This window comes from Uloborus diversus, chromosome 9 (assembly GCF_026930045.1).
Source record: "Uloborus diversus isolate 005 chromosome 9, Udiv.v.3.1, whole genome shotgun sequence".
Classification (NCBI taxonomy): domain Eukaryota; kingdom Metazoa; phylum Arthropoda; class Arachnida; order Araneae; family Uloboridae; genus Uloborus; species Uloborus diversus.
In genome coordinates, this window is record NC_072739.1 from 158,133,552 (window position 1) to 158,147,451 (window position 13,900).

The following is a 13,900-nucleotide window of genomic DNA, read 5'->3' on the forward strand; positions in this document are numbered from 1 at the left end:
ATATATATATATATATATATATATATATATATAAGAGCCCATAGATGCGCAACGCAGCAAAACTAAAAAGTCAAGTAAATATAAAATTAAGCAAACAGATTTTCAAATATTAAACAAATTATAAATAATTAATGATGATAAAAAAGAAAAATGCAAACAGCTATTAAGTAGTTGAACTAAAAGAGAATGCCTTAATAGCTGTTTGCATTTTTCTTTTTTATCATCATTAATTATTTATAATTTGTTTAATATTTGAAAATCTGTTTGCTTAATTTTATATTTACTTGACTTTTTAGTTTTGCTGCGTTGCGCATCTATGGGCTCTTGGTGTGGTCTTTTCAATATTTTTCACTTTTATTATTATTATTATATACATATATATATATATATATATATATAGTCGTGTAGACACCCCAAAGATGGGAGGGAAATTAATGGAAAGGCAACCGTATCGTATAGTGGGTACCATGAACCCAGGCCGGAGTCTTGCAACCACGACAATCACAAGGACTCCTCGACCAACGAAGCAAAAAACTCGTAAGTGTGAGAACTGTGTGGCGGGGATAATCAGATCTAAATAACAACATTTTACAGATCAAACACTTTTAAAATAACTTAAGAAAGTTGGCACTCTTAAATTACGTAGTTCAAGAAATAAAATGGAAGTGTCTCACCCATGTGATTTTCGCTTAGCAGGCACAGTGAAAATCCAAAATTGAGAAGTCCACACAAAAATTTAGAAGGGTGAATAATGAAGTTTATTTGCACAACAATCAAGAACGTCACAAATATTGGCACACATGGCCGTGCGATGCCCGGTAGGAAAGCACTGGGGCGAAACATTATAGGCACAGAACAATAACACTTTTCCAATTCTATAATTATGCCCTCAAATAACATCTTCGGAACACGCAGCCATAAATCACAAGCACTCACATGCCGGCACGAATGGGACCAAAAAAACTTCTGGACCCAAAATCGGGAAGTTTGGCCAAACATCGCATAGCTGCTAGCGGGAAAAGTACATCCGCTAAAAAAAACTAAAACTAGCCCGTCGCACGTCTATACAGCGCGAGGGAAAATTATCAACTACCAAAGAATCCGAGCAAATTAAGTGGCAAGAGAAAAAGTCTGTTATATATGATAACAAATCGTGTTTCCAAAATGCACAAATCAAAACTGTCAAACACAACATTACCATATTCGGCAGCCTATGATACCAGAGAAAAAAACACCGGCGCCACATACGAAATAACCTTCTGTTCTGACGTCATCACTTTTATATTGTCTCAGACCGGGACAGCGATAAAAATTTGCTCTCAAGAAGAACGAAAGAAAATGCAAGCGCGGAATCAAAACCAGTGAAAAATAAGGGATTCTAATGTGGATTACTGTTAGGCATAAATGCCTGTTAATAACAACAGTAAATAATCACCTCATCATCTCCTCACAACACCAGAAGTAAAAGAATATGTTTTTCCTTACTTATAATGTCATTCTGCATGACTAGGATAAAAGATCTTGGTAGTAGTGTTCCAAAAGTAGTATGTGGAGATATTACGTTCTTAGTATTTATTTTATCATTTATAGAGTATTTTAAATATTTACATTATTGTTTAAATAAATGTCATACAAGTTAGAAATAGTTTATTAGTCTTATTTCCGAACTTACTCTGCTAGTATTAAAGGAAGTACTGGGGAGATATTATTAGATTAGAAATTCTCCCCAACAATTACACCATATATATATATATATATATATATATATATATATATTGAAATGATAGCTTCTTTGATCTCAGTATTTTGATGCTTTTAGAACTTGCAATGTTCTTGCTTTGTGCACAAAAGATTGTAAAACAATTCTTTGAATAGGCCTCTCAATGTTTTATCAAAATATCCAAATTTTTCAGTTTGTGAAATTGGTATATCTGCTTCATGAGTCTTGAGAATGTTGAAAAACAAGAACATAGGGAAAAAACGTAGGAACCCTTACAGCAAGGATTAATTCGTCAGTGCTAATTTTATGTTAGCTGTTTGTTTGGCTATCTTAAGAAGTTTTCCGCCTCCAGCTCAGTCACTTCCTGTTCCGGGCAGATGAGTGCTAATAAGCATGAAACTGCAGTCCTCGGATGGAATGACTCAGCTGGTGGTGTATTTTCTGAATTTCTGCCTTAGCCCTGGCTATAGGGCTGTAACTTACTGAAAAAAGGATTAATTCACCCTCACACCTTACCATTCTAAAAATATACAAATTCCTCTAATTTTTAAAACTGTTAATTTTTAACTGTCTGTTTTTTTTTTACTAAAAAACATCATTTCTTTTTCCACAAAAATGTTCAGGTTTGAATATTGTTATAACTTTTGCTTTATAATCTACATAGGTCTTTTGAACTCACTGTTATTTTTTGTGCATTTTGTGAATCCAGGAACTATATTCAACATTTAAGAAATACTAGAGGACTCCATGACCTGCAGTAACTAAATGCCACTTGCAGCAACTGATGATTTTCATGCTTTTACCCTTGGATATCCTGGCCCTTATCCCTTGCCCCTTAATATTTAGAAGGGTGAGACAGAGCAAAATGGCTTCCCCTGGATGTCCTATATCCAATGGTTATAGTATTGACCTGATAGACATTTACAATCTGGAGGAGAGAGAGTTACAGTCACACACACATGGGCAGACACGCGCAGGTTTTAGTAGTATAGATTGCACAATTTCACAAAACTTTTGAGTTCTTCAAAAAAAAATAAAAAAAAATTGTTTTGTTTCCTCCTCAAAAGAAAGTACAAACCATGTTATTGTTAGATTTGGTCAAAACTAATGTTTGAATTCTAATTTGACTTTATTTGGTAGAAGAAATTATTGGTACAAATTCACAAATTATTCTCACAGAAACTTTTAAATGCTGTGTTACATTGTTTTAAAGTACACATGCAGAACTGTATACCCCCCCCCCCCTATTGAAACAATTATATGTGAAGTAGAGATGTAAAAGGGCGCTATTTTTCAACGAACAGTGCAGATTCTTGCATACGCCGATGACATCGACATAATTAGAAGATCCAAAAGAGCTGTCACGGATGCTTTCATCGCTATTGAGGCTGCTTCTAAAGAAATGGGCCTTAGCATTAATGCTGACAATACCAAATATATGGAAATAAACCATAAATCATTTGATTCTACCCCATTCTTTGTTAATGGCTATTCATTTGAATCCGTTGAGGAGTTTAAATATCTTGGAAGTGTCATCACTCGAAACAATGATATTAGCGTTGAAATCAATTGCCGCCTGACTAAAGCAAACAAATGCTACTTTGGTTTGAAAAGCCAATTAAAAAGTAAACTTCTTTGCCAAAGTACAAAAATAAACATTTACAAGACCCTTTTAAGACCAGTCCTAACTTATGAAAGTGAGTGTTGAGCTTTAACTAAAGCAGAAGAAGATAGATTGATGGTTTTTGAAAGGAAAATTTTGAGAAGAATTTTTGGTGCTGTCCGGGAAAACAACAGATGGCACACTCTATAATTTTGAGATACATAAAAATTTTTATAAACAGCCAGATATTATCCACTTTATTAAAGCCAATCACATCAGATGGCTGGGGCACCTCTTTAGACTAGGTAGTGGGGACCCAACCCATAAAGTCACCTTCACAATTTCAGGTGATGCGCACAAGAGGGGCCGCCCACCAACCAGATGGCTCGACTGTGCCGAAAAAGACTTAAAAATTGTTGGCCTCAGTGGATGGAGGAAACTGATTGAGACCATAGACTAATAACAAGAGTAGACCGAGCTTTCCCAGACTTGCTGATGAAAAAATTGGTTCATGGATACATCATGTGACTGGTGGAAGGCTTGGCGAAAACTTTGGCGGCAGGGTTGCTAGATGGCAACATTATCTACAGTTTGGCACTCGACATGTATTTTAAGACATAATGTGTTTTCATTATAATTTTTTCCCAGGTGCAGAGATTGAACTGTTTTTCTTTATGTTATGCATTATTTTGACATTAGTAATTAGTTTTTGATCACAGTTTTCAGTAACTTTTATTTCATTTGGAACTGCTACGTCAGCGTTGGCGTGAATGTAATGACGTAAACGTTTTGCGTTAACGCAAAAATGTACTAATCAGTATCTTAAATTGAATATGTAGGTAAAAATCTTACCATTTGCCGATTCTTTTTGGGCGCTTGCATCTTTAATTGCTTAGAGAGTTATTAAAATTGACTAAAAAAATGCACAATACTATCTAAAGGAAAAACTCACTATATTAACAAAATATTTACAATTTAGAATAACAAATTTACAAATCGGACTCCATAAAAGATCATTCTTCCGTGTTCCATCAATTCTATTTATTTTATTTCTCGCGGACGTTGATCGTCTGCTACGATCAACGCCCGCTGTTGCTAGGATATCTACCAGTCACATGGTTTGGTTTATGAGCAGCAAAAGGGTTGCCATAGCTCGGTCTACTCTTATTATTAGTCTATGATTGAGACGGTCTTGGCCTGCCCTAGGCTATAGTGCCGAAAAAGAAGAAGTCCACTATTATTTTTTTCTCATTATTTAGAACGTCGTTGAGGTAACTAACTTCATTATAATCTGCATTTTGAATTTTGTTTGTTAATTATATTTTATAATTTTAGCATAAAACCTGATCCTCCAGCCGGCACACAAGCATATTATTTAGCTGGAAGACGTAATGATGAAACTCCTGGAACATTTTTTGTTGATGTCAAAAACTTGAAATCAAGGTAAGTATGATGATAAATCTGTCGCAATGGTAGTATTTGCTTGTTATCAGACATTGCTACTTTTTAGTGAAAACACTGAGTTCTACTTTCTTGACTGGAAGTTCTTTGTAGCTGAAAATGAAGTACGTAGCTCGCATTACTCGATAGGTTCTTAACTGAATCTTCATGCTGTGGGTTGTACAATTTCTTTTATTTTACATTCAGCTTTCTTTCTATGATATAACTTGTTGCATGTCTGTCCAAGGGAACCCATATGGGGGGTAAGGGGGGGTCGAGGCCCCCCCCTTTGAAATTAGAACTTTCTTGCTTTTAGTACTTTTTTCTTTGCAAAAATATGAAAACATTTCTTCTCCAGCCATTAATGAATACGTTATTAAAAATGTCAAATTTTAATGACTCTAATCTGTCCTGATATCAGTTTCCACGGGGAAAATATCCAGCTAAACCACAGGGAAAATATTTGAACCACACCTTGCAACTTTGCATATGGGCGCCCGTATGTGTGTCATTTTTGTATGAGATAGCCCTCTCTAGGAATCAAGATTTATGGTGTATTCACAGGGCATTCCACATCTGGAAAGTCATGAAGTTATATTTGTAACACTTTTTTGTCGGTGTTTTGGTTATATTTTTAATTATTTTAATTAAAAATATACCTAATTTTTTATTTTACATACAGCTTTCTTTCTATGATATAACTTGTTGCATGTGTGTCATTTGTATGAGATAGCCTTCTCAAGGAATCAAGATTTATGGTGGATTCACAGGGCATTTCACATCTGGAAAGTCATGGATTTTAACCATGATCGAATTTTGTCATAGAAAATAATCATTTTCAGCAAATAATGCTCAAAAGTCATGGAAACTGACGGTTGTTCATGTGGAAATAAGAAATAACAATGTTATCTATACAAAGTGCAGATTACTGCAGATGCGTGTTTCGGCATTACAAGGAACACTTTTTTCAATGCAAACGAATTGAGCTTATGTCGAATCTCTTTTCATCTATAAGCTCAATTCTTTTGCATTGAAAAAAGGAGTTCGCTGCTGTAGTCTGCAATTTTCAATTAAACTTTGTTATTTCTTACTATAGGTTTTGAATTCTAGAATATACACACTTACCAAATTTAGCGGATTAAGCGTAAATTTTAAGCATTGTGGCTGCTTTTTACATTTTCTCATGTCAGCCTCAAATTTTTCGTTATTTCGAATCCCGATTGCGTCTGCTTCTATAACGCATTTGTTTTTGTTTTCTGTGTGATTCTGCCTCTTAGACATTAATAATTTTGTATTTCTCCTTTATTTTTACCCCTCTTTATATTTCCAATCTTGTTGTTAAAGATTTGCACACTTGTCATTTTCCCCTAATCACTTGGAAATTTTAATCCATTTGCATCAGCATTGACTCGAGCAACTTCTGCTTGTAAAAAATGTCATTCAGTTTCTGAAGTGTTTATCTCAAATTTATGATGATCTGTGCTATTAAAATCTGTGTGCTTCTGTCTGTCTGAGGAGATAACATTTCCGGGTTTATCGGCCGTGTCTCTCCATTTCGGAAGGCCTCTAGGGCTGATTTAGAATCCGAGAAGACAACTAGTCCCTCAGCAAGATCCACAGCTTAAGAATTAGTTATGTAAAAAGTTATAGCTTCCTTGATCGCCAAGATTGAATTTTTCTCCGCTTGGAAGAGTGAAAAGGAATCTTGCTCCACCTCCATTGAAGAATTTGTCTGAAGAACCATCGGTACAATATAAATTATTAAATAGACTCATTAAATGCATAGTTAATGCTCACTACTGCAAAAAAAAAAAAAAAAACAGTTTTGTCATCAAACTGTGATAAAAAGTGTACTTTTTAGGAGTCTATCTCAGAGCACTGGCACTGAGGGTCAGTATAGAACTTACTGCCTGCATTTCAAACTAGAGTATGTATTTTCACAATCAAATGACAGAACTATGGGCAAATTCTTTTCAAGAACATGATATGTATTTCAAAACAGTAAAATGAACTATTTAGTTTTCAATTCAATCAATATATCCAGGTTTAAACTTTCCTCCAGGGTCTTCCAGATACTATTTAAAAAACTAGTATGATCAAAAACTTACCATAAAAGAGTTATAAGACTTCAAATAGATTGATTATGCTTACTCGCATACTTTATAGTATGATAACTGGAACCAAAGTGAAAAAAAAAAACAAAAAAAAAAAAAAAACAGGTTATTATTGTGATAAAAACATAAGTTATCTATTTGTAACACTTTTTTGAAGGTGTTTCAGGTATATTTTTAATTTTAACTAAGATAGTTTTTTTTTTCGTTTGTACTTTACATTATAGTTCGTTGACATTTATTTAGGCTGTACATTATAGTGACAAAAATTATTTTCTCTGCACTATACTACCATGATAGCAAACAATTACTAAGGCATATTTTATTACTTGTGATAAAAGCAATACTATGACATTATAAAACAAGGGTATAGTTGCCTAACTGACTAGTGGGAAAACAAAAAATTGCAAGACAAAGCATTGTAGCTTGTGTACAATTAACTGGATTCGTCGTTAACTCTTATGCAATTTCCTCATCTTGAAGTGCATTTTATGAGCTTGCAGAACCATTGCCCATAGTTATGTCACTTGTTTGTGAAAATACATATACTTTAGTTTGAAATGCAGGCATCAAGTTCTATACTAACCCTCAGTGCACTGAGATACAGGCTCCCTAAAAAGTAAATTTTTTTTCTCATATTTTGATGTTTTTCTTTCACTTTGCTTCTAGTTATCATTTTATAAAGTATGCGAGTAAGCATAATCAGTCTATTTGCAAGTTTATAACTCTTTTATGGTAAGTTTTTGATCATACTAGTGTTTTAAATAGGGGGGGTTTGAAATGCAGGCCTCCAGTTCTACACTGACCCTCAGTGCGCTGAGATTAAGGCCTGTGAAAATTGCACTTTTAACATTTTACGATACAATAATTGCCATTTTTTGGCCACGCAGAGGGTGAGCTCAATGCCGCTAATGAAGGTTTTGAATAATTTATGTATATTCTTACATAAATTACGTACAAAAACCATGGTTGAGCCTGAATGCAGGGAACCAGAGGGCCTCAAACATGGCACTTTTTCATGTTTTTCAGCAAAGTTTGGCGACCCCTGAAAGGTTGTACTGAAGGTCAGTCACAAAATTTACAATGTACTTTAATTTAGGTACTAAATGTCATATTGTCAACACAAGATTTTTTTTGGCTGATGCTTAATACAGAGAAATAATCTCATTTTTAAAAACGTTGATTTGGAAAAACCTCTACGTTGGGCTCCCCTTTATGAATTTTTACAGATCTGTAAAAATATTTTTGGAGGAAAAGAAAAAATGCGTGTTTTTTCTAAAATATTTAAAAAAATCCACCATAAAAATTTGAGCAAAATCAAAAATGGTTTATATCCAAATGCCCCATTTCTGTCCAGTAAAAACTGGCTCTTAAATTTCAAAAAATGAAACTTTGGCTCTTTTAAGTTAAAAGCAAACTTTACCTCAGTGTTACTAATTACACTTTCATGCAAGTAAACTTGTAAGGGCAACATGCAGTTATAAAAGATTTTAGAGTTAAACAATCATGCTTTTTTTTTTTTGTTAATAACATGAAATTTAAAATTTTGTTTGAGTATTGAATTACTACAATATTACTTACAAACATTAATGTACTTTGTGACTGTCTGTTTTATATTGTATTATATTTTTTAGCAATTTATTTTTGTTTTACCCCTCAAATAAAATGCTTTTTAAATTACTTGTTGTGTCACAATGTAAACTGATTGCTACTTTCATTTTTCCTTGAAATCCAGTCCTAAATATGAGATGATGGCTCTAGCACTTCATGAAGCACTACCTGGTCACCATTTACAGGTAAAAAAATGATAATATGCAGTAAAAATATAATTGATTCATATAAAAAACATATGCTATGGTTATTTAGTTTTTTCCTTCTTGAACTCACTTCAAGTACTGCAGTAGTCATTTTGAATGATCTGTGGCTGAATTACAGACATAACTTAGTTTACTAGTTGAATTACATGAATCAAAAGAGCTTCATAAAAAACTGAATATATCTTCACACTGGTAGATATATAATATTTCAACTCACCAGCCAAAAGTCTACAAATTTGGAGCTGCTCCAATTTGAAAAGTGAAGAGAAACGTTTGTGTATGAAATTAGCTTTATAGATTATAAAGCTAGCTTTATACCAACTATTGGATAGTGACTTTATACCCAAGCTTTTAACTTCACCTTTAGCGTATCAAGTTATCCAACTTCTTGCTGGTGCTCAGAAATATTTTTAGCTACCAGTATGAAGATCTTCTTAGTCTCTATATGAGGATAAGAATGTCTTCACTCCTGCAGCTTTCTGCCTGCGACTCTGTTATGGTTATTCTAGACTAACAAGTCTAAAACAAGGGCAAAGCTGCAGTCTGTGAATGCTGTATGAGCTGTTGAGTATATGCTTGTCACTGACGAGTGTACAGGAACTGTCATACTGTTTTGACATCGGCTAGACTCATCATCTATATAAATAAAACACAATATATATGGGTGTTCCCTATTCAAGTCCACAGTTTGCGTTAGATCTTGACCAAATTAGGCAGGGAGGTTCTTGAACACCCGAAAATGACATCTTTCTACTTGAAATAATTTTGTGATTGGTTCAGTTTCAGTCATTCAGAAACCCTCAAAAAATACCCCTGAAGTAAATTTCCTTCCTCCACATTTCAAAATCACCTGGAGAAAAGTTATAAGCATTTTTAAGTAAAAGAACATCAATATTAAATCGGAAATTTATTCTCTGCTGCGAGCTCAGTTTTAAAACTAGAGTGAATAAAATCATTGAGAAGAAAGATCTGTTGCCATTTTTTTCTTGACTGTGAACAACTAAAATTCTTGCTTTTGTTTTGAGGCTTTTTCCTAATCGGGGAGGAGGGATAAAAAAAAATTTTTTTTTTTTTTGATTTTTTTTTTAGCAATTTGTCGGAAATTTTACTGACTTTTTTTTGGGGTTTTTTTTAGCAATCTGTCGGAAATTTTACTGACTTTTTTTTTGTTCAAGCTTGATTGTTGAACATGCGTGCATCACTTGACATTTATTTTCGACGTAGACCGTGCAAAGTCGACCGATGCAGCTAGTTCTTCAAATGGCATAGCCTCTGTGTAAGCTATGGCTTTGCTTTTGTTGGCCTAGAGCCATTATTTTTTTTCTTGGAGAAATTCCTAAAGTTTTTAGAAGGATTAGAAAAGTTTCCAGAACTTACTTCCTTCTTTTTTCGAACTTTGAAAGTCATCCCGCTATTTTACCGGCGCTCGAATCGTTCCCCAGAGCCAACATTCCCTGCATGCGTAGCATGCGTTTGTTGACCCGCCACGATGATGTGACATCATAGGAAAGATGTTGAGTAGATTCTTGCTGTATGCATGTGGGAAACAATTTTAAAGAATTTAGTTTTAAACTGTAAACTGTGTTGAGTTGTTTCCTCAATGTAATTTATGCATGCTTTTTGATATACGTCACGCCATCGCGTAGGGAGATAGGGAATACTATTTAAGTGTGAACTCTCAATCAATCATGCTCTTATTGTTTCACCTCTTGTTTTAATATGTTGTGACTGCAGTTCAATGGTTTTCTGAGGTGCTGAGATTGTGCCTGGGAGCTGTGTGCTCCGGAGTTCCACGTAGTATAGTGGATTCTTTTTGAAAGATGTAGGAAGTTTTGTCGTTGAGCCCAGCTAGAAATGCGGGCATGTTCCAGTTGTTGCCTTGAGATGAGTTTTTAAGTGAGGGATTTTCTCTCTAAAATTGAGAGTTTAAATCAAGTTGTTTTTTTGCTGTGAAAAGGCCTAACAAACAGGACCATTGAAGGTCCACGCTCGAGAGCTGGATTGGATGTCCGTTAGATGGATGGATGGTTCCTGTTGTCCAGGAGGACAGGTTTATTTTCTGAATTCAGCATGGTGGCATGGAATGGTCTCGGAAAATTTTGATATGGGATCCAAATTTAGTGGATCGCGCCCTCACATGTTGTGCCAACTTTTAAGGAAGGAATAGTTTGTTTGGTATGAACTTTTTAACTCGTTCGTATGAACTATTCCGTTTATGGCATTGGACTCAAGGTTGTACTTATATTAATCTAGTCATATAAATTTTACTGGAACTTTAAACGATACTATTTTTAAGAAATGTTTCCTACTGATATTTTTGGGGGGATTTTTTATTCAATTGTTGGGGAATGTGAATTTTATTTACACTTGTTATTATTTCCATGTTTTGACATATTTATTGTTTAATAAAATGTTTATTTAATTGTTAAATATGTGTCTGTATGTCCTTTCTTCCCGAGCAGATCATTCCACAAATTTTCAGTTGGGTTTGTTAGCTTAAAACCTGCTTTTAGTTCTTTGAACTTCGGGTTTTGATTGAGCTATCAGTTCGAATTGCCCAACAGCTTTCCCTCACCTTCAAAATTTACTTGTTTGAAGTCTGTTGAAACAATATTGTCACATGTTGGTGAAATAAGTGCTTTGGTTATTGATTTTGTATTTCTCTTTCATACAAGCATAAAAACATTTCTCTATTTAACATAGACTTCATATTGCATGGAACAAAGAGACTGGCCCCTTTTTCGAACGCAAATTGAAGATAGAAAATACTCCGAAGTGCCTTCACGCTTTCCTCTACACAGTACTTATGTTGAAGTAAAAAATTTTAAGATTTCTCTCTTTTTTAAATAATCAAATATATTTTTTATGTAGTTTAGTAATTTTTAAAATTCTTGTATAGGGTTGGGGCTTATATTCTGAATATCTTGGTTATGAACTAGGATTATATGAAGATCTGCATTCGCGGTAAGACTAATACTATTTCTAAATATTTGATTTCTTGTAAATTATACTGATAACTAACTTAATGTATAACTAAGTATTTTATTTCTTGTACTTTATGTAAAAAACATTTTTGTGCTGTTAAATTTCTAGGTATGGGCGTATGTCTTTTGAAATGGTCCGAGCATGTCGATTGGTGGTAGATACTGGAATGCATATATTAGGGTATTTATCTTTTTATATGTCTTTGGAATGCGATGATTTATTTATATTTTTTAATTTTATCTTTTACATAATCTGTAATATTTGTTGGTGAATGATTTAGTAAAGAAACAGCCAAGTGAGATCTTAGGTAAAATTAAAAGATTCATTTTTTTAAAGTACATATTTATTCAGAAAATAATTTGGTATATGGACTGAAAAACAAGCAAATCTGTAATAACAAACAATTATCTCTTATAAATATTGAAATCATTATCAATTACACAGTGAAGAATATTTTGAGCATTATTTCTGACTGAAAAAGATGTAATTTTTTTTTCTTTTTTAAAAACCAATTGTATATTTTTACTTTTTAGTCTATACTATTAATTTATGTGCTGATCTGTCTGTGTGCTGTAACCCTATCTTCTCTGAACTGGCAATGTCTACCTTATCAATACTGGTTCCGCTAGATGCAGGACAACAAGGGGAGGCCATTCTCCCTGCTTCATCCCTTTAAACCTTAAGGAGCCAGTGATACAAATACAAATGTGATGTCCATCAGCAGGCTCTTGGCTAGGCTAGGCTAGTCCTAGTTAGTTTATTAGTCCCTAATGAAGATCAATGGCCCTCTTAAAGCTATCCACTCCCTTGCTCATTACCACCTTTTCATGTAAACTGTTCCAAGTGCTCATGACCCTACTAAAGTGGTAATTTTTCCTAATTTCCAGGTTAGCCTGATTTTTGAATAGTTCAAAACAATGACACCTCGACCTGCTTTCCGTTCAAAAACCTTAACCCATTAACCTCTTTCATTTTGATAAATTTAAACAACTGAATTATGTCCCCTCTGATTCTTCTTTGCTCCAGGCTATACATATTAAGCCTAATAAGTCTGGTATCATAATCTAAATCTGAAAGATGTCTGATATCATAATGTAGTCTAGATGAGCGTGACTTCCCAGGGTAAAAAAAAAAAAAATCAATTGAATGGATATCTAGACGACGGGCATGTGTCAGGCATAACACATAGTTTAACATTGCACATATGCTCTTCTTCTAGACAACTACTCAATTGTCATCTGCCACAGGCAGCATTGAGCCTCCATAGGTGGCGAGCAGGGGTTGGCAAGCAATGTGAGCAGGGGGCAGAGCACCCTAGTGGTAACTATCCTGCTGAGATTACACTGATCTCGCTTGTTATAGAATGCAACAGAAGGTCTGAAATTATCCATTAATTTGAAAGAAAATTCGTTTAAAAACCGTGAAACATAGTGTTTTAATCGAATTCAAAACATTTTCTTCGAACAGTTTTAAAGGATGAAATGCAAGTAAATATTCATCATTTTAAATTTATCTTTCTAAATTCTGGGGTCTCCAACATACAGCGCATGAGCACATCCGGTGGGTGAAAACATTTTGTCTGGCCCACTGGAAACTTACAGTGAACAAATCATTTTTTAAATTTGATAATGTAATTTCTTTTAATTCTCTGATGGTTTTGAATGTCTTATCACGCCCTACTGAGCACATTTAAAAGCATTTTACACTTATTTTTCTGATGCTAAATGTTCGTTGTCGAACGGTCTAAGGGACAGTGAGATAGCTAGGCATTGATAGAAGATAGAATAGGGCACTTGTTTCACATGGCAAGTTACTCAAAAAAAAAATTTCACGGGGAATAATTTCACGAATCTTACTCATGACCCAGGACTGTCAGAGAGTTAAGCATTTTTTAAAGAAAACTTAGCCCAGAAAATTTCAAAAACCACCACTGAATGCTTTATTAAAAAAGGGGGGGGGGAAAGGGGGGCACCACCCTAACTAGATCATCTAAACTGAAATACAGTATACTCCCGAATATCCGTGCTAGTCACCGGGCGGCGTAGCACGGATAATCTAAAAACACAGATAATCCGAAAAATCATTTAAGGAATATGCACGGTAACTATTTAAGGGGAAATTAGAAAAAACTAAATGATATATATACAAACCAGGAACTTTTCTTCGAAATTTATTGCTTAAAAAATTGGTGATACATTTTTGTTTTATCTGTTTGTTTAACCTG

General features: G+C 34.2%; 1 protein-coding gene across 1 annotated transcript in view; it reads left to right on the forward strand.

Moving 5' to 3' along the window:
- The window catches only part of LOC129229422 (uncharacterized), a 52,432-nt gene that overhangs the window by 29,590 nt on the left and 8,942 nt on the right, over positions 1–13,900 (forward strand). Inside the window, exons 11-15 of the mRNA XM_054863727.1 lie at positions 4,659–4,766; positions 8,610–8,670; positions 11,395–11,505; positions 11,591–11,655; positions 11,785–11,856. Of these exons, the coding sequence (XP_054719702.1) occupies positions 4,659–4,766; positions 8,610–8,670; positions 11,395–11,505; positions 11,591–11,655; positions 11,785–11,856 (417 nt within the window). The remainder of the gene's footprint in view (positions 1–4,658; positions 4,767–8,609; positions 8,671–11,394; positions 11,506–11,590; positions 11,656–11,784; positions 11,857–13,900) is intronic.